Here is a 21,665-nt window from a genome sequence, read left to right as displayed (position 1 = left end):
TTGGTTTTGGTCATCTGCTCTGCACCACCATGGCTCATTCTGATCAAATATGTTTTCAGTGATGCATTAGGAAAGATTACAAGCACAATAACATTGTTGTCAGAGGCGGGATAGTGTTCATTTTTGTGACTGAGGCTTTGTTTAGAGTGTGGGTGGCCCTGCTTGCATCGGCCTCCTAAGAAATCTTGTGCACTTCATGCGGAATGAGACCAAGTGGTCAGAAGAAGCATCCCAGTTGAATAAATATCTAACTCAAATGACCAAATGTGGGCCTATTTATTTTCAGACTTTGCTGTTTAAACCAAACAAAAGTTGGATGGAGCGCTGTGAACTGCAACATGAGGAGAGCTTCAAACTTAATTTTGCATACATTCATGAACATATAAATGCTTGTATGTTGGAGTCAAACTCAATTAATTATAGTTACGTAGTATCTGTTTAGTACAAAAAGTAAAAGTTCTGACCGTGTTTTTAGTCAGGTCAAGGCAAGTTATCACACGTTTTGTATGTATACAGTTTATACATATACAACAATGCTTTGAACTTTTTGTTTCCTTTTCTATTTATGCTGTTTTATTTCATATTAGACAGGACTGCTGAAAAGCCATTAAAAAACTAGTAACATACTAAATACTAAGCTGATGTTAAACATGGCTTTTTTTACCTTAGTATTTTATTTTCCAGTCAAATCAAATAAAAATCATGAATCAGGGTCAACACACAGCTGGTTCCCATTGTGACAACTTACCCCACTATAGAAGCAATTAGTCACAAAAGGCCAATGTGCATTTAGTAAGCAGTATTTTTTTCTTTGCAGTATTGGTGGAAATGTTCAATAGCTCTATTGTAGAAAGTGATTTTGAATAATATTCACACTCTGAAAAATTTATGTAGGCCTATTTATAATACAAAAAAATACTTTTTATAATACTATTTATAATACTTTTAGGTGACATGGTTATATATTAGAAAAGCTTGTAAACCACAGGACAGATGGCTCATCTTTAGCAACAAAGAAGCCTTAGAATGAATGTTTACAGAAAAATGCCAGTATGACAACTCTGTATCCACTATGGCAAGCAATTTTAATATTAAACAAGTATTTTAAAAATGACTAGTAAGTATCCAATAGTGACTTGTATATTTTAATATTAGTATATTTAATATTTATATTATTTATATCAGAAAATTCCCATAAAATTAAAGGTTTAAAAAAATCAAATTTGCTTGCCAGCAACAATAGTACAGTTTATTGTCTATGGAAGCTAAAATAATAATAATAATAATAATAATAATAATAATAATAATATAGGGTTATTTCAATTTGTCAGAACTTATAATTAAGACTTTACTTGCAATTATGATTAAAAAAATTGTGAGATATATAAAGTACTTTCAATTCTAAGAAAAGTCCAAATTGTGAGATATTTTTATATCATTGTGCATTTTTTACCTGCACATACAATTGTCAATTTGTATTGTCATTCCTTAACTAATTATTTGTATTTTTTATTCTTTTAACATGTGTTTTTGTTCTGTCGCCATCATTCTGTTGCACTGCGGCGCTCCTGTCATGAAAACAAATTCCTTGTATGTGTAAGCATACCTGGCAATAAAGCTCATTTATTCATTCTGATATAACATTACATTTTTGCCTTCTGTACTGAAAACTGACTTCAAAAATTGACACTACAGGTATAGTCAGTAGTAACAAAGGAATAAGAACTAACATAAATTAACTGAATAGATTTTAACCTCTATTTTAGTAGGCTATATAGTTGCTAGTCTGAAATTTAAAATGTATACCAATTGGACAACAACAAAAAAAAAGTATTTGCAATGTAAATTATCAACAAATGTTAAAACGGTTTGCCATATGCCTTCTTTCTTTTCACCATTTTGCTCGAGAGAAGGGAAGTGCGCGCTCCCTATCAAACAGAGACGCGCATCCGTTCGCCTCCCCATTGACGTCACTCCGGTATCACATGAACGAGTAAGGACCAATCCACACGCAGCCCTATCGAAGCTCTCGGTTCCTCCACCGAGATAGGGAGGAAAAAGACAGAAAAGGGAACCATGATTCCGAGCATCTGAAGAACAAATAAAACTGAACACAGTGTGGATATTGTACCTTGTTATTGTTTCGTATTCGGAGCGGGAAGACTGGAATAATATGCAGTGGAGAGAGGCGGAACGGAGACGGCAATGGCTCGAACATATTGAATAGCTCGCGACGCTCAAAGGAAAGACATTATACTTCATCGAACCTTCCTCATCTCGACGGGCTTTATTTAATGGCTTCAATCCTCGCAGTCACCGACCCTTGTCTTTTGCGTAGCACCGTTGAGGTCGAATCACGGTGGATCGCGTGAGCATCTATATGCCAAACACCGGAACGAGCATTATTCGGCCTCGAAATCAAAAGACAGCCACCTGATCTGATTCAAAGCCGTCGATTTTCGCTGAGGGGAATCATGGATTTTAACGGGAGCGGCGGTGGAAATGAGCTGCACAACAATCAGTTTTATCCGTCCGAAGAGAGTAAGCCTCTGCTGGGGGACATATCCACGCAGCAGCCGCCGCCGGAGGGGAATAATAATCACAAAGCGGGGCCCTGCAGCAAGAGGAGCCTTCTACACAGCAGCAGTGGCATGAGGTACAAACTGCTCCAGGAGGGGGACATCCAGGTGTGCGTGGTCAAACACCCGCGGACCTTCCTTAGTAAGATTTTCACCTCCAAATATTTACGGAGGTGGGAGCCCCACCACCTCACCTTGACGGACAGCAGCCTGGTGTCTGCCACGGTAAGATCCGCTCTGCAGGGGTCGCTTTTACGTGTGGCTTTTGAATGGCCATATTTAAAATCGTGTCATATTGTGTTCAGTATTCAGAATGTATTCTGTTCAGTCTGTATATAGTTAAAGTAAGGAACGCAACAAACATTTCATTGGCAAGTTAGTCAAATACAGAGTTTTAGTACGCTTCAGTATCCTGCAACAGCACAAAACATTGATTAAACAAGTAACATTACGGTCATATTAAAATCTTGATTAATTCTAATCGGTTTGATGGATTGTTTGCCGTTCCTAGATTTAGGAATGGTAGAACTCTTTTAAAAAGATGAATACGTTCTATTTTTCTAACATTTTTATTTAAGAATGACATTTATCCGGAAACAATATTACATTTACAAATAATTCTGGCTTACTGTCCACCAGCATCCTCAAAACAACTTGGTTTCTGAAATGTAAATCATTTAGGCAACATCTGACTCGAGAAAATGAAACACATCTTAGAAAATGTTTTGGCAATCATATTGAGAGGATGCATTTCGAAACAGGTCTGAAAACACACGGTGACGTCATAATAATAACTTAACAGCTTCCTCTACATTATTTCCCGTTTTCCGGGTTTATGTCTTTTGATTTGCCATTTGATGGGGTCATTCTAAAAAATGTATTTTTCATAAAAAAAATAAAAAAAAGTCTTTACAGTTAAAGAATCTGCGTTGCACCACCTCAAGCTTAATCTCAAAATGTAATACATGCATACATATACATACACACACTCAAATATATATATATATATATATATATATATATATATATATATATATATATATATATATATATATAATTAACAGTTTAACAGTTAACTTAAAGCCACATACGGTCACTTTAGTGTGTTTTAGATAATTTAATATTGATATTTTTATCTATATAGATATCAAGTTTTTAATAATCTGTTGTTTACTGTACAAAATCATATAAAGAAATGAGAGATGACCTTAGAGAGTTGACGCAATGAAAAGATGATGAAATTTGTTTTTGAATTTCACATTATTTTAATATAAGGGAGTTCATAACATGGTTGAAGCATAACTTGCTGACTTTAAAATTATTTAAATGAAGTAATGTCAACCAATATCTAAAAATATTTAGAGAGACTACATACAAAATTCTCTAATTTATTTCCATTTCGATCTAAATGTGCGTGTTTGCAAATGTTAAGGAGAAGGTGTTGGCTATAAAAACAAACAGGGAAAGCTGGTGTCAGCTATTCTTTTTTAAAGCCACTGTTTACATATGTTCCCGAGGTACAAAATAAAAGCACTCTGTTCACCCTGTTGCAAACATATATATCGTTTTAATAATGCATCATTAAATTGAGTTTTCATTTCCAAATACCTTGATCAGAGTACAGTGTATTGGAGAATGAATCATAAATAAAAGTCATTTAAATGTTCACAGGGGGTAACAACCAGTAAAAATCCAGGAACCCACACCCCTCAAAATGCTGATACCTAGATACAGTGTCAGAATTGAATTATTGTTTGTTTACATCATTTTCCTCGCTGATGTTTATTCACATCCCTGTAGATTTTCAAGCCGCGTCTGATGCTCAGATATTCAAAAACATCACTTGTGCATACATCTTAATTGCTGCTCAAGAGGCTTATCTATGGAAAAGTATGGTCATGGTCACAGTGGATTCACCCACCTGGGAGATTTCTGGGAATCCACTCAATGGCGGTTATTTTTAAAAAGCAAAAACATGAAACTGCACAGGAAGCCACCAGTTATTCATCGCCGTTTGGTTTGCATGTGAAGAGGACAGTCATATTTTACCCTCTGCCTGTTTCGGCTGAGTAAATCCCATCTCTGATGTGCCAATGGAGTCTTGTAGAGTGTCTCCGTTCAGGACATCCTCACAGGATGCCATCATCAAATGGCTGATTAAATTAAAGGTTTAAATTTTACAGCTGTATTTCATCATTCTGATATGATCGAATTAGCCGTTGACTTCTTCCTCAAATGAATGCTTCAGAATGAATTAGATTGCTTGTTTAACAACGGTCTGCTTGTCGGATGAAGCTCAGCCGCTGACACTGAGAGGCCCTCGGGATTTCGGAGGCTAGCTGAGATTAACCCAAGCCAAACACAGAGCGTATGTTTATGTGTCTAGCTATATGCAGTCGTTTTGCAGAGGTTTATGTCGTTCAAAAGTGTTTACAAATTAAAACAAATAAAAAAGGTTAGGATAGTTTTAGTACTTTGACAGTCCTGTCATTCCCTATTGGCTTTCTTCTACAGTTAGCAAGGTCTCTAATAGATGTTTAGCTAGTGACCCATGCTCAGTTGACCATAGCTAATGGAGGTAGTTGTCAGTGGCTAATGGTCTCTTTTGGCCTGTTTGTGATTCTACTGTGCATCGAACCATTGTGCTTCAGAAAGGGGTCAGTATATCAACAGAATGGCCTTATTGTTGATTTTAAGCATATAAATAGTTAGATTTGGATGCTTTGGTTTCCTCACCTGGTGTTTTTCCCAGCACAAACCCTGCAAGGGTGTCATTTGGGTTGAAATGACATTATCTCGCTCACATGTTCTTAAAATATTTGACCTCGTTTGCTTTGTGGATGTAGCTCATGACGCATGTCTGATGATAAATGCCTTCTTTTTTCCTGAAGATTCCAGCTTTTTTCCCCCACAATTTTCTCAAGAACTTGTGTTCTGAGTAAAGACAAAACATTTGGCATTTTGATAGCGCGTTTTCGATAAGCGTAGTCAGCTCTCTGGAAAATGATCTCACTAGAAGATATGAAAGATGTGACTCACCCTCGTCTCTAAGCTCTCAGAGTCTAAATCATATTTGCATAACACCAAGCCATTATAAATGCTTCCTGTCACTCTTTCGTTAAAAAGACATCAGAAGCCCTGCCTCTAAAGGCACATTTATGCCGATGCCCTCAAGCGCACCATTTTGTTTGTGATGCAGACTATAGTTTCTTTTCACGTCAGGTCCTGGTAATTAGATGAAGTACCAGATGAGACAACAGCCCATATAGATCATAACATGTCCTCCGTATAAACACAGCACAGAAAGGTGAGAGCTGCACGACTGTTTTTAGGTGGTGTGTTTTGCTATTTTGTGATTGGGTTAGGTGCTGAACACCTGGGTACAAATGAAATGATATTCCGGTTGTGAGCTTGAGGACATGTTAACAAACGCAGCTCTGTACTGTACTCTTCACATCTGAAGAGTCATCGCATTTTGAGCAATGCTGATGACTAGAGCTGAATAAGTCTGGTTGTGACGTGTTCAGCTAAATATGACCAGGTCAGGGGCAAAAAAAACAGGAACAAACCATTTTAACGGTACTGTTGGGCTTTCTGCTGTAAACAAACAGTGCTACAGTCATGACTAGGCACATAAACTATTTTGGCTCCTTGAGATCCCTTCGGCTACCATCCAAATAAGCTCTGTAATTGAGATGTAGGAGCTGGCTTTGTTTTTGTTGCACAGAAAAGCCATTAGGAGGACATTTTCAAACACTGGCAAGGTTTCAGATTAATTGTTTTGCATGTACTGGGTTGCTTGTGTCTTGATATTGAAGCAATTTTTCATTATTGGTGCTGTGAACTGATGGAACTGTGGAACTGGTTGACATTTCTTAAAGATGAATTAGAACCTAATGTAAAATGTTAGGAATGCATATTCAGGTGGAACACAGTGCAGCCATATTGATTCAATATTTCACAGATTTTTATTTGAGAGGGCCAGATGTAATGTATAGCGCTCCGTCCACATAATCAGCTTTGGAATGAGGTTTCCAGAATTTTTGACTCTTGTTTTTTTTAGCTAATAGTGAATACTTGATGAAGCACTTTGATAAAGTTTGCTTCATCTGCGTTATCATTCATAAGTTTGGGGTTTGTAAGATTTGAATATTTTCAGCTCATATTTTTGGATTTTATTTTTAGGCCAAAAACCAAAAATGCCATTTATGGGTGATAATTGAGCAGCCAAAATTTGCATTAGTAATAAATAGTTATTCAAAAGCTTTTTTGGTTTCAGCTTCGACCAAGTGCATCCAGAAGTTTTGGTTTTGGTCCAGGATTTTCATTTTGGTGCATTCCTAATTATTAAAAAGTTTTGCTGCTTAAAATGTTTGAAAAATTATTATTCATAATATATTTTGTAAGTGATTGAACGTGACCTTGCCAAAATAAAATATAAATTTCTTATAAACAAACATATATATATATATTAGGGGTGTAACGGTTCACAAAATTCACGGTTCGGTTCGATACGATACACTGATGTCACGGTTCGGTTCGGTTCGGTTCGATACGTTTTAGATACAGCAAAATGTAAAAACATCTCAACTTTTTAGAATGCCGCAAGCGCACCGCGGGTCATGTGACAAGAACTAACCAATCAGCTTCATCCTTTCCCGTAACAACGTTGAGAGCTCAGCCAAGATGAAGGATCAGCTGATCATAGTTGTATATGGATTGCAATTTTGAAATAAATTTAGTAGCAGAGCTACTGCAAGCGATTTTTAGAGCTGCAAATCCATTTATCCTTCGCTGAAATTTCCGCGTCTCATGGAGAGAGCACGTCATTGTTGCTTAGCAAAGACAGACGCCTCATGAGCGCTTCTGCCCGAGCGCTTTGGAAAGGAGGAGAAAGACGCGCTTAGTCTGTTGCAGATGCGACATACCGTTGTTTTTTTATCCACCACTCTCTTGCCATCACCATTATAGCTTAAAGGGAATCCAAAGTGCACCCAAACACCAGACCTGTTGGTTATTGGAGGATCTTCTCATTTCTAGTCTGTTAAACGCCTTGGCTATTTTGCAACGAGCCTTCAGCGCGTACTGAGTGAGCGAGCGCCTGCTGAGTAGCCTAACATAAACATATAAGATGGTGTTTTTTTCTTCTTCGGGAGTGTCAGGGACGTTGCCTGTTACGTTGTTTGGGTTATTGGGCTACCTTGTTGAACGCATATCATTATATTTCTCTCTCTCTCTTTTTTTTTTTTTTCTTCAAATATAATTAATTACTCCAACGAACCGTTCGGTATACATAATGCGTACCGCGTACCGAACCGAAAGCGTCGTACCGAACGGTTCAATACGAATACGCGTATCGTTACACCCCTAATATATATATATATACAGTATTGTTCAAAATAATAGCAGTACAATGTGACTAACCAGAATAATCAAGGTTTTTCGTATATTTTTTTATTGCTACGTGGCAAACAAGTTACCAGTAGGTTCAGTAGATTCTCAGAAAACAAATGAGACCCAGCATTCATGATATGCACGCTCTTAAGGCTGTGCAATTGGGCAATTAGTTGAATTAGTTGAAAGGGGTGTGTTCAAAAAAATAGCAGTGTGGCATTCAATCACTGAGGTCATCAATTTTGTGAAGAAACAGGTGTGAATCAGGTGGCCCCTATTTAAGGATGAAGCCAACACTTGTTGAACATGCATTTGAAAGCTGAGGAAAATGGGTCGTTCAAGACATTGTTCAGAAGAACAGCGTACTTTGATTAAAAAGTTGATTAGAGAGGGGAAAACCTATAAAGAGGTGCAAAAAATGATAGGCTGTTCAGCTAAAATGATCTCCAATGCCTTAAAATGGAGAGCAAAACCAGAGAGACGTGGAAGAAAACGGAAGACAACCATCAAAATGGATAGAAGAATAACCAGAATGGCAAAGGCTCAGCCAATGATCACCTCCAGGATGATCAAAGACAGTCTGGAGTTACCTGTAAGTACTGTGACAGTTAGAAGACGTCTGTGTGAAGCTAATCTATTTTCAAGAATCCCCCGCAAAGTCCCTCTGTTAAAAAAAAGGCATGTGCAGAAGAGGTTACAATTTGCCAAAGAACACATCAACTGGCCTAAAGAGAAATGGAGGAACATTTTGTGGACTGATGGACTTCTTTTTGGGTCCAAGGGCCACAGGCAGTTTGTGAGACGACCCCCAAACTCTGAATTCAAGCCACAGTACACAGTGAAGACAGTGAAGCATGGAGGTGCAAGCATCATGATATGGGCATGTTTCTCCTACTATGGTGTTGGGCCTATTTATCGCATACCAGGGATCATGGATCAGTTTGCATATGTTAAAATACTTGAAGAGGTCATGATGCCCTGTGCTGAAGAGGACATGCCCTTGAAATGGTTGTTTCAACAAGACAATGACCCAAAACACACTAGTAAACGGGCAAAGTCTTGGTTCCAAACCAATTTCCAGACCTTAATCCAATTGAGAACTTGTGGGGTGATATCAAAAATGCTGTTTCTGAAGCAAAACCAAGAAATGTGAATGAATTGTGGAATGTTGTTAAAGAATCATGGAGTGGAATAACAGCTGAGAGGTGCCACAAGTTGGTTGACTCCATGCCACACAGATGTCAAGCAGTTTTAAAAAACTGTGGTCATACAACTAAATATTAGTTTAGTGATTCACAGGATTGCTAAATCCCAGAAAAAAAAAATGTTTGTACAAAATAGTTTTGAGTTTGTACAGTCAAAGGTAGACACTGCTATTTTTTTGAACACACCCCTTTCAACTAATTGCCCAATTGCACAGCCTTAAGAGCGTGCATATCATGAATGCTGGGTCTTGTTTGTTTTCTGACAATCTACTGAACCTACTGGTAACTTGTTTGCCACGTAGCAATAAAAAATATACTAAAAACCTTGATTATTCTGGTTAGTCACATTGTACTGCTATTATTTTGAACAAAACTGTATATATATATATATATATATATATATATATATATATATATATATATATATATATATATGTGCGTGTATGTATAAATCCTAGGGCATAAAATATTTTTTTTAAATACTTTTTACTTTTTTTTTTTTTTTTTTTTACATGTTTTAAAATGGAGATTTCACTCCGACACCATTGCGTATATAGGTGCATATCCATAACTCATGTTGCATGTATTTAAAATGACAGCTGTACCATATGATATCAGTTGCTCCGATTATGTGTGAGCTTTTTAATCTGCTCGGCTGCTGGCTGTTGAGGTTTTGAAACGGAACTGACGTTGCCACATCCGTAATGAACACACTCGCCGACAAATTTCCTTTTGTCACATAAGCCATCTTAGATCATCAAATTTGTGGTTAGGCTGACGCATGAATGGATGACAGTAGCTTGAAATTCAGCTTATTCAGCCCTCTAAGCGAAAAACTAGTTCTGTCCCTAGATAGCCGTATGGCTGAATTACAAGCATATGACGAATAGCCACATCATCTGAAGGTTGCTAGTTCCAGCGTCAGTATACTTAAACAGTTGTAGAACAGATATTACACTTAAGGTTTATTTTGGCTTTGTTAAACTTTGCATGCAATAGTCATTTGCATCATATTGGGAATTTTTTTGGACTAGATTTCACAAGAAATATGTTTGTTTTTAACTGCATGCAAGCGCAACATATGCAGACTACGTATCTGGATGCAAATTTGCGTTGGATTTGCATGACTATCTGCTGTTCATGTAATATGAACCGATATATGGCATTAATTAAAGCCAGCTGTCTTTGGAAATTTAGTGGTGTATAGGGCCCATAGGCATGCAGTCATACCTGTCTGTACAGTAACTGAGTTTCTCTATTGCTTTTGGCTTTTTATCATGTTTGGTGTTAATGCACAGAAACTAGATCATCAAGTAAGCAAAAACTCTAGTTTACATTTGGCTCTATTGGTTGGAGACTTTTTTTTTTTTTTCTGCTGGCTTGCATTGGCTTCCTCCTCCTGGCCTGCCATGGATTGCTGTTAATATATCATGTGTGAGGAGTTTAACTGGAAGAAGCCATGTTTACTTTGGTAGAAAGCACATTGTTACAGTTTTTACATGCCCGTGCAGTAAATCCTTGCTCCATTTATACACAGTTTGCATGGGCTTTTACGCAAAAGCATGTGAAATGTCAAGATTTTATGACTTGGACATTGCCCATCCATGTTTATTAATTGTAATTATTGCATTATTTGTAACAGAATGATGTATCAGTTAGGTTATGATTTCTCCCATTATGGTGATCAGATCATTACTGTTAAGAAGTTTGGGATGAGTAAGAAAATAAAAAAAACACCTTTATTCGGCAAGGATGGTCAAATTGATAGAAAGTGTCACAAAAGACTTTGATACAAAAGATTTCTTATTTAAATAAACATTGCTCATCAAAGAATGCTGAAAAAAAATATCCAGCATAACTGTTTTCAACATTGATGATGATGATGATAAGAAATGGTTATTGAGCACCAAATTAGCACATTTCTTGAAGGCTCATGCGGCACTGAAATAATGGCTGCTGAAAATTCAGCTTTGGCATCATAGAAATAAATTACATTTAAAAATATATTATAAAGGAAAAGAGTTATTTTAAATTGTAATAATATTTTACAGGATTACAGTTTCTGTTTTTGCTCATATAAATGCATCCTTGGTAAGAATAAAAGACTTCTTTCAAAATCTTCCTGACCTCAAATCTTCAAATGGTTGTGTTTTTACAAAATATAAAAAGTATAAAATGTTAATTTCTGCAGAATTTCTCATTTGCTAGGATCAAAATAATAGCAATTTATTAATAAAAATAAAAAAATAATAATGTAAAACAGACAGTTCTGGTCCAGCATGCTGAAATCCATAATGCAGATGGTGCATTGTGCCTAGCAACACATTTTGCAGCAATTGTAGTCATAACAAAGCATGGCATCTCATGTGTTGCTTGAATATACATTAGTGGTCAACCCTTATAGGTTTTTAACTGTCTGAAATTGATCTCAGTAACTAGAGAGAGAATGGACTTATGTCTAAAATAAATGCAATTATAGGCTAATGAAGTTTAATAGAAAACATAGAGATTAAATGTTTTAAAATTATATTAAATATTGACTTCATAAATGCTTCATTTATATTCAGTAATTTTTGAAAACAGAAATTTTACATTATACATTGACAACAGTTCTGGTCAATTGTTGACCATGTGTTAAAAGGGAGAATTTACTACAGCATTTTTAATCGGCCATTAAGAACAGCTATTGGCTGATACGAGCATCTCACATGGCCCAATATTGATTTAGCTGTCTGTCCCTAGTATACATACATGTCTTATATTTGCCACTCTTTATACGTTGCAATGAGAAGCTAAGAAATCTGTGCATTTACTGGGATTCCTAACAGTTTAGTAGGTAGCTCTCCGTGATCAGTTTGTCAGTTCTAGAGATGCCACCTGAACACACTGATGTTTTTCTCTGATCGTTTTCCATCTGGATCTCCCTGGTAACAAAAAACACAAAAAAAAAACACATATGTCTCTATTTCATCTCTTTGTTTCCATGGCAACATAGCAATGGTGAGAGGAGAGCTATTCAACTCCTCCTTAAGGAAGAATTGCACCATGAAAAACAGGCTGAATGAGATGAAGGAAGAAAAAACAGGAGGACTTCTTGGAAAAGAGAAGTGGAAAGGAGGACATATAGTGAGAGAGATAGATGAAATGACAGCGAGTGACACAAAGATAAGCAGATGTGCAAGCTTCACATGTCACTCTGGGTTTCGGACACATCAGGCTCCTTGTTTTGCTCCACATGCAGCACGTGTCTCAAAGTACACAAGCTTGCTAGCAGACTCGTGCTTGATTACTTGAAAATGAGACTTGATTTGAAAGATACTGATCACACGGACTCTTTAAAAGAAAGACAAATCAGCCATCTCGAATCTGCAACAGAGGGGCAGGACCTCCGTTGCAGAACAGCCTGTTGGTCTTTCACCTAAGAATGGGGGATGTAAATAAAAGACAGGCCTGTTTTATTCAGTTATACGGGGACGAGCTGAGTGTTTGTTTGAGCGAGCGTGAGCGACGCAAAGAGAATGAGTCAAAGCAAGGAACAGCTTGTTTGCTCTGCTGAACTGGGTGGCTGACACAAATACAGGAACTGTGGTTTGGTTTGAGTCTAGAAGGAGAGCAGCACAAATAAAGCAATAGCCTGTTTGTGCAAAGAAGTAGAGGGAGGGCGGAGCTAATAAAGGAAGAGCCTGATGCGGGCTGCAGAGGAGGGAGGGCAGCTAATAAAGGAACAGCCACAGTGTGCTAATGTAGAGGGAAGAAGATCAGGGAACAGCCTGTTGACATTTTAGGTCATGTGACCACCAGCACTTCAGTCAAGAGTGGAACTGCTAGTTCACTTGCAGGTCCGGATGAAATGTTGATTTTTTTTTTTTTTTTTTTTGTGGTGTGGTTCACTTTCACACTGACCTTTTGTAAGTGAACCAGAAATTATAAACAAAACCACACGTGTGCTAAGGCCATCCGTTCATTGGACAGAAATTATCAAGTGTACCAGAGTTCATTTTAAACTAGTCTGAGACCACCTCTACAGCTGGGTCGCATCCGAGTGTGATTGCTGTATTCATACCTGCCCAAAAGATCTGAACCAAGGGGGGGAAACGAGCTTGAAAACACCCTTAATTACAACTATGATAACGACACTGAATCACTTTCAGAACTATGATCCTCTGGACTTCAAATTATTTATTCATAAACCATTTTCCACAATCTTTGACCACTGACGTCACCTTATGAAAGATGATGCCACATCATATGAAATTTATTCATAGTATCATGCTAACTGGTGGAAAAACCTACCAATACATCCATCTCTAAACAGCTAAATGCCAAGTTTAACCCTTTCGAGTCGATTAACTCATATATGCGTTTTGAGTCATTTTCACCTGATAACCCCGAAAAGAACTTAAATTACACTCTCAGTTTTAATCGTACAGATAAGAGCAATACATCAATCGAATCTGTAAAGGGTCTAGTTTTTTTTGGATACAGACATAATAACAAAAAACCTTTGTGCACTTATAAAATAAAGATAACAAACAAGGTGCGCTGTCTACAGTCTTTGTCTCCGCTGATCGTCATGTACAAACATTTCATTAAAATGAACTGTAACTCCGTGAATACTCAACGAAGAGATATGAGAGAGATATCTATAGAAAGCCTGGAATGTCTACTTTTAAACTAAACAAGTGCTGCCGAAAACAAATATTCTGAGATAAAGTAATCCATATGAAAACAACGCGATGTCTATTTTTCATATCTCCGCTCATTATATCTAATGTGACCACGCCCCCGCGCTGAACGCGCTATTCAGATTCAAACTGAAGCGCGCGGCTTGAATACGCCCATACAGAAGAAAAAGCAGCCAGACTATTCTTCAAGTTTTTATTTTATTTTACTGTTTGCTTCGCGATGAGAGGACTAAGACATAATTCACCCCAAAAAGATGTGATGTGGTTGAGGATTTGAGAAATGGATTTCCTCAGAAAAAAGAATGAAGCACTTTATTCAGCAGAGATCATAAACATGAGTAAGTCTCTTTTTATTTATTTGTACTAGTTTTCACATAACGTGTAAACATTTTACTAGTTAGACTTTTTCCAAATACTTTTTCCAAACTATAATTCCTGACTAAATGTATAATCAAGTGAAACATTATGAAGTTTCAATAACAATATACAATACTATACCATTCAAAAGCTTGATGTAAATAATATAAATGTGACAAATAGAGATAACTCTAACAAATGTAAAAACAATGCAGTTCTTTCGATTTATTCCCCCTAAAAAAACCTGAAAAATATTATCAGCTCTTTTCAACATTAATAATAATAATAATAATGATGATGATAATAAATGGGGTTTATTTGGTAGAAAATAAGATTGTTAAAAGGATTTCTGAAGGATTGTGTGACTAGAGAAAGGATGCCAAAAAATTTGAAAGTCAGCTTTGATTGTTCCTAATAAACTGTTTAACTGCTCCCCCAAGTGGATATTAAATTATGTTGTGGGATAATTAAATATATTCTTAATAAACTACAAACATAAAATTATATACTTTTATTTTGTTCTCTTTCTTGTAAGTCCTCCCTTCACAGTGGCACAGTTGAATGAGAGGCTCATTATGCAGCTCATTATGCGGGCCTTTGTCTTCTCAGGTGTAAATCACAATGATATTCATGATAGTTGACGCCTACTCGCATATGACTTTTACCAACAAAAAGTGTTTTAGAAAATTTAAATCAATATATTGTTTTCTGTGAATGAGTAAACAAGATGATTTTCACATCATTCAGAAAGAAAAATTCTAGGCTACAAGCTCCAGTTCTCAACTTTTCCGGCAACCAATGTTATGTATGTGTTTTATTGCCTTATTCAAGTGATTTAACATTTTTAGTTTTTCACTAACCATGCATAACATTTTTTTTCTCAAAAATACAATCATGTACATGCATGTGTTTCACATATTATTATAGCCCAGTTTGTGCTGATTACAGTGATATTAGACTTTACCCATTTAGATATTTATAAGAAACTGAAAAAAGCACAAATGTCAGGGCATGACAAAACTTCTCAATGCCCCAAAAATACCCTTAGACTCCAGAGGGTTAAACAAGTTCAGCGTTATACTTTCCGCGTCCGCAAGTCCGATAGTGACCGCTATGGTATGCGGGATGTAAAAATCATCTTTGGAGAGCGTGTGTGGACTCTGGAGCGTTTTTATTTTTTCAAGTGTGTTTTGTGTAAAAATAAGTGTAAAATCTTTTTTTTATTATCATCAATTATAATAAAAATAAAAGAAGTATAATAGAAAATGGATAGTTCTGGTCCTGTCATGCTTAAATCCATAATGTAGGCTGTATGTTGTGTCCAGCAACCATTGCAACTTCAACCTTGTTTGCTACTGAGAAAGAGAGAGAGAGAGAGAGAGAGAGAGCAAGCGCGAGCCCCGACCGCACGCTTACCTTCACCGTCTTCAAACAACACGAGCGCTGTCTTGGTCTCTCTCCCTCGCGCATATTAATCAAAATCAATTGACACGATGGTGTCGAACAACAACAACAAAAAACTATTCGGTGATTAAATGTTTTCTGTGATGTCAAATCTTGTGCGATATCCTAAACTGCAGAGATAATTACACAACGCGTGCCGTACACGTCTGATTCGCGAACTAATGATTCCTTTGAAGCAATTCAATTGAATGAATCGTTTAAACAACTGAACTGTCCAACACTGAACTCACGAGACGTCTGAATTGGTGTATAAAAAAAATCTGTAACACTTTACAATAATGTTCTATTTATTAAACTATTTAACTACATTATTTAACATTTACTATTACTAAACTGCACTTCTACAACATTGTTAATTTCAACATTTAGGCTATAGCCTTCACTGTTGAAATCAAAAGTTGTACAGTATTTGTTAACATACTTAATGCACTGTGAAGTAACATTACCAAACAATGAACAGCTGTGTTTTTATAAACTAAGATAAACGAAGATGAATAAATATAGTAACAAAAGTATTGCTCATGGTAAGTTCATGTTAGTTAAAATGTTAACAATTCAAACCATATCCTAACGTTACAAGCAAATAATTTACTCTAAATAATACTCTGATGTTTAAATTGTTTAAAAGGAGAATGTAAGTGTGCTCACCCTATTTTTGTTTGTAAGAAAAAAATTAGATTAGATTTCATATCGCAATATATATCGCAGAAAAACAAAATATCGCAATGTCATTTTTTCCCAATACCTTCCATGACGCTGCAGAGCTTTTGTTAAGGTTGTCAGTGCAGTATGTGACGCTCATCCTGACAGGTGTGAATGCCCATACTGTTTTTTGCAAATATGAACGTGTTTCTTTTTGTCTCTGTAGCCTACAGGATACATGGAGGCCCCTCTGTCTTACAGCACTATCGAGGACCTACAGCTGCTGTCCTGGGACAACGCCCCCAAATACTGTGTCCAGCTAAGCATCCCTGGAGGGACAGTCCTCCTGCAGGTACTTCCAGCTCCCTCACGGTTTCACAACACTCATGTTGAGAGAACACTTTGACTCATTTTGCAAATGTTTGTGTGCACTCGCAGGCTGCTAACAGCTATCTGCGGGACCAGTGGTTTCACTCTTTGCAGTGGAAGGTAAGGTCACACATTTAGGAAGGCTAGACTTGCAAAAAGCATCGGTGCAGTGACATTTTGCATGGTTTTAGTGAGAGTTTCATTTTATAAGTGTACGTATGTGGCTGGTTCTTCAACTACAGGCACTTTGGTATTCCAAGAGTTGATTTCTATTAATACAAAAAAAAATGTATGTGACATTCACATTGAAACTTTCTAGGATGGAAAATTCAAACAGTCTTAAATCACTTAATTGTTATTGTATGAAATGTTTTATACCATTTTCTTCACTACCTCAGATGTGACATCATTACTTAATTTTGAATCAGTAAAGTTATATATAAAGTAAATTCTTAGTTGCAAAAGAGAGAGCAATGTCCCTGAGGATCATGCTTGCTTTGAAATATGAGTCGTGATGTGTGGAGGAAACAATAAATAACACTTGCAAGTAGAGTTTTAGATTTTTTGTGCGTCATATCCAGTCAAGTTATAATATTGTCAAATTGGCCTTAGCAAGACAAAGAAGCCACCGTCATTATTTCCACATTGAAACAATTTTGAAAGAAAGAATGGAAAAGTTATAAACCATTAGAGTATTATTGTGAGGAATTATTACTCTAATAATTTTTTACACAATTTGTAACTTCACATGTGACATAATTTCCATTATAAACCAATGGATATGTCTAAAAAGTTAATACTTGGCTGCCAAAGACACAGCTGTGTCAGTGAAGAGCGTGTGTGTGTGTGTATAGAGGAAACGGTAAATATCATTTCTGAGCATCAGTTTTTGTGCATCAAGTTTCCAGTCAGTAAGTTTCCGTATTTTGAGATGCAGTGGAAATGTTTATGACGTTTAAAAAAAAATAAAAAAAAATTATATATCAACTGGTAGTAGACAGATTTAACTAGTGAGGGCATGAAAAGGGTTTTTTGTTTTAAGAAAAGTGCCTGTGGTTGAAAAAATACCCATGCATGAGTGCAATAAAATGGAACAAAAAAAGAACTTTAAACCAAAATCACCAAGCCTTGTCACCACTGCTCTTCTCTGGGTAAGTTCGCTGAGGTAACTCACACCGTAATGTAGTTCAAAAGCTGTTATCAGATATGACCACTGCTGCATTATGGTTGTAAAATATGTGCCGGTTTCATAACTGCTGCTTGCATCGGTTAAAGGTGTGTGCATTCTGGGTTTTCTGACTCATCTGCAGAAAAAGATCTACAAATACCGCAAGGTTCTGAATAACCCGAGCCGCTGGGACGTGGTTCTGAAGGAGATCAGGGCCCTGGTGGATATGGCCCTCATCTCACCCCTGCAGGACGAATCCATCCATCAGGCCCCGCTGCACATCATCTCCACCCTGCTTGCTGAGGTACGTCACATCATCTAATTGATGAGAAGACTAGTTATTAATTATTTAATTTGACAAGAGTGTTAAGCTCTTTAATAGCATTTGCTAAGGCATGCATCGCTTTTATTATTGCTCATACCCAAAACGTTAGCATGTAGCACGTGCGATGATAACGTCAAATCATGCAGCACATTGAGGATAAGTGAGCTGTTACATTTCTGAGTGATTGTACTTAAAAATGTACGCCTGATAGACAAAAATAAACAGTCAACAAACATTTATATTGACAGAGGACATATCTAGGGAACAAAATGTCATAAACTTTGCAGTGGGCTCTTACTTTAGGGTAATCTGCATTTATTTATTGTTTTTTAATTTAAGAGGACATCAGATATGTCGAATGTACACTTGTTTTTCCTAAAGTAGAATATACGATTTTTACTTTATTTTATTGCTGTTTTTAATCTTCCGATTTTAGCTGTTGTATGCATGAAATTAAGATTACAAAAAAAATCAAATAAGAAGAATAACTTTCATTTTTACAGAATTTAATTTATTAGGATTTTCAAAAAGTAGATGTTGTCATGTGGTTATTTAATATATAAACAATTTGACTCAAAATTCTCTTACAGATCAGTTACACTACCCTTCCAAAGGTTTATTTATGAATTTTGTTCAGTGAGAAAGCAAAGATGTTTCTAAAGTTATAAAAGATTTCTTAAAAAATCTACCCTGATAGACAAGAAAAAAAATTTTTTTGACAGAGTTCTTCTAACATCATGTAGGGAATAGAATATCATATAAACTTCGCTCTTAATTTAGAACCTAAAACCCTAAAAGAAATGTATTTTTATTTTGTGCATTAATCATGTCAAATTGATCCGATGTATTGTTTTTCGATGTATTGAAGTATAGCTGGCAACTTTTATGTTAGAACTTGAGCAGCATTCTGCTTTCATTTCTGGTTATGAGTGTCTTTTGTGAATTGAGGTGTGTTACGTCTCATTTCGAGTCTGGGTTCAGGTTAAGAGTTACCTGTGGTTGCCTGTGTAGCTGTGGTTTAGTGAGACTTTTTTTTACGTGGCATCAATACACAACGAAAATCTCCTTGTTTGCACACAGGAAAAGATTGGTTGCATCCATACTTTGATTTCCAAATGTAGATTGTGTCTTTGAATACCACATAGACCAAGCATTTGAATTCAAAGAGGGTTTTAAAATGTCTAAAAACAGACCTCTCACTGGCCTTTGGTCAAAAGGCTGTATCTGTGCACAAGATTTCCCAAGAAGGCCATTAACATTTTAAAAGTAGGGCTTGCCGGGTGTTGAGTCACTTAGCTGTGGCACCACTGGCAAATTAATTCTCAATAATGCTTTTGTGTCATTTCCTTCCTAGAACACTAACCTCAGCGCTCAGGATCACGAGAACATAATTGTGGTAAGTGGGGCTGCTTTTTTTTATATATACAAAAAATATATAAAGATGCATATTGCCTTCACTTTAAACTCTATTGCTAACAAGTAAGGGATTATGTACATCCAGCCGGTTGTTCTCTCCCTGCTTGGATGATCAGGACCCCGATGCAAAGCAGATATCAGGATGACATAATTAAATAATTGTACCTCAGAATGTTGTGACTGACCAATCAGAATCAAGTATTCCACAGAGCCATGTAATAAAGGCAGTTACATACTGTGTCTTAAGGCTCAGTGGAACACACTCTAGACGAAAACTGACTTGAAAATGTAGTGGACTGCCACTGAAACAGGAAATGCACACACAGATGTGCTCTTTGAAGGATGTGCACTTCCATAAAATGTGGATGAAAAGCAACAAGTCTCTACATGTCTGTGGGCAAGTGTCTAATGGTTCGAATCTGTCTGTAGGCCATCGCACCCTTGCTGGAGAACAACCACCCTCCCCCTGACTTGTGTGAGTTCTTCTGCAAGGTAAATTTGACAATTTTGGCTTTTCTTCAAGGGAACAATTGAGTTCAGTATCGTAAACCCTATTTTATTTTTTATTTTATTCAGAATTTTATTTTAATCTTTAATTTTTTGATTGTTTAAAATCTTTTGGCTTGTGTTTCTGAAATAACTTATTAAAGTAAAAAAGGTCAACTATGGTATTAATTCATTAGGATTTAAAAGATATAAATCATCACATGGTTATTTAATATATAAACCAATTTTACAGTTTCTACAAAAACAGCTATACTAATGTTCAAAATTTGAGTGGACTTGTATTCATCTGAGAATTATGAAAAAAGCTATCACAGTTTCCTCAAAAAATAATCAGCACAACTGTTTTCAACATTGATTATAAGATATATATTTCTTGAGCACTGAATCAACATATGAGAATGAATGTCATGTGACGCTGAAGACACGAGTATAAAATTCAGTTTTGCCATCCAAAGAAATATTACATTTTTTAAAACATTAAAATAGAAAACAGTTATTTAAGTTATAATAATATTTCACAACATTACTGTTTTTCCTGTATATTTAATTGGCTAAATGCAGCCTTGGTGAGCTTAAGAGAAGACATAAAAAAAAACTTTTGAACAGTAGAGTATTGTGTACCATGATAATTGTGCATTATTTATGTCTGATATCATTACTTTACCAAGTGCTTAAAAAAAACTGGGATTAGCTATAATGTTTCTGATGATTAATATATGTATTAATCAGTATCTGTTTTGTGTTCCTCTACACAGCACTGTAGGGAGCGTCCTCGGTCGATGGTGGTGATTGAAGTGTTCACTCCTGTGGTTCAGAGAATCCTCAAACACAACATGGTGTATATGCGCACTACACAAGACGTGCTCTTGAATTCACACATCACTACAACCTCAGCCTCATAAGATGTCATTTCTTCTCATTCCAGGACTTTGGGAAGTGCCCCAGACTCCGTCTCTTTACTCAAGAGTATATTTTGGCTCTGAATGAGCTTAACGCTGGCATGGAAGTGGTCAAGAAGTTCATTCACAGGTGAGTGACACTGTCCCCACAATGTGGCAAGCGATAAAAGCTTGGAATCTCATTGCATCACACCTGGTTAGGACACAATGTTACCAAAGAAGTAGTGCTTGAAAGGTCCTTGAAAGTCCAGGAATTTCATTTTGTAGTTTCTGTACAAACCTGGCCTTCAATTATACACAAACTATAACATCCTTTTATCTATCAGACCGTGTCATTTTAATGGTCCGTTTAAGACCAAGCCCTGCGCTTACTTCCTGTTCCAGCTTTGTTTTCTTTTCACTGTCACTGGGTTTGGACGCAGGAGCTATACTAACCTGACCTTTTTTCACATTATGATTTCAGCATGCACGGTCCCACCGGACAGTGCCCTCATCCTCGGGTTCTCCCCAATCTCGTGGCGGTCTGCCTAGCTGCCATCTACTCTTGCTACGAAGAATTCATCAACAGGTGCGTCCAATTCACTGGTTTTCCGACCCATGAGACGCGATTCACCCCTTGGGACCGGAGTTCAAAACATTTCTCTGAATCATTTTT

At 36.6% G+C, this 21,665-nt stretch overlaps 1 protein-coding gene across 1 annotated transcript in view; it reads left to right on the top strand.

Annotated features, from left to right (window-relative positions):
• Positions 1–2,047: 2,047 nt before the first annotated feature.
• The window catches only part of LOC113061226 (C-Maf-inducing protein-like), a 19,873-nt gene continuing 255 nt past the window's right edge, over positions 2,048–21,665 (top strand). The window contains exons 1-9 of the mRNA XM_026230265.1: positions 2,048–2,804; positions 16,553–16,678; positions 16,765–16,815; positions 18,006–18,167; positions 19,543–19,584; positions 20,034–20,096; positions 20,867–20,947; positions 21,037–21,140; positions 21,474–21,637. Coding sequence (XP_026086050.1) covers positions 2,475–2,804; positions 16,553–16,678; positions 16,765–16,815; positions 18,006–18,167; positions 19,543–19,584; positions 20,034–20,096; positions 20,867–20,947; positions 21,037–21,140; positions 21,474–21,637 — 1,123 coding nt within the window. The 5' untranslated portion in view covers positions 2,048–2,474. The remainder of the gene's footprint in view (positions 2,805–16,552; positions 16,679–16,764; positions 16,816–18,005; positions 18,168–19,542; positions 19,585–20,033; positions 20,097–20,866; positions 20,948–21,036; positions 21,141–21,473; positions 21,638–21,665) is intronic.

This window comes from Carassius auratus, chromosome 43, assembly GCF_003368295.1.
Source record: "Carassius auratus strain Wakin chromosome 43, ASM336829v1, whole genome shotgun sequence".
Lineage (NCBI taxonomy): Eukaryota > Metazoa > Chordata > Actinopteri > Cypriniformes > Cyprinidae > Carassius > Carassius auratus.
The sequence above is the reverse complement of the archived record's forward strand: the minus strand, read 5'-3'. Positions and strand labels throughout refer to the sequence as shown.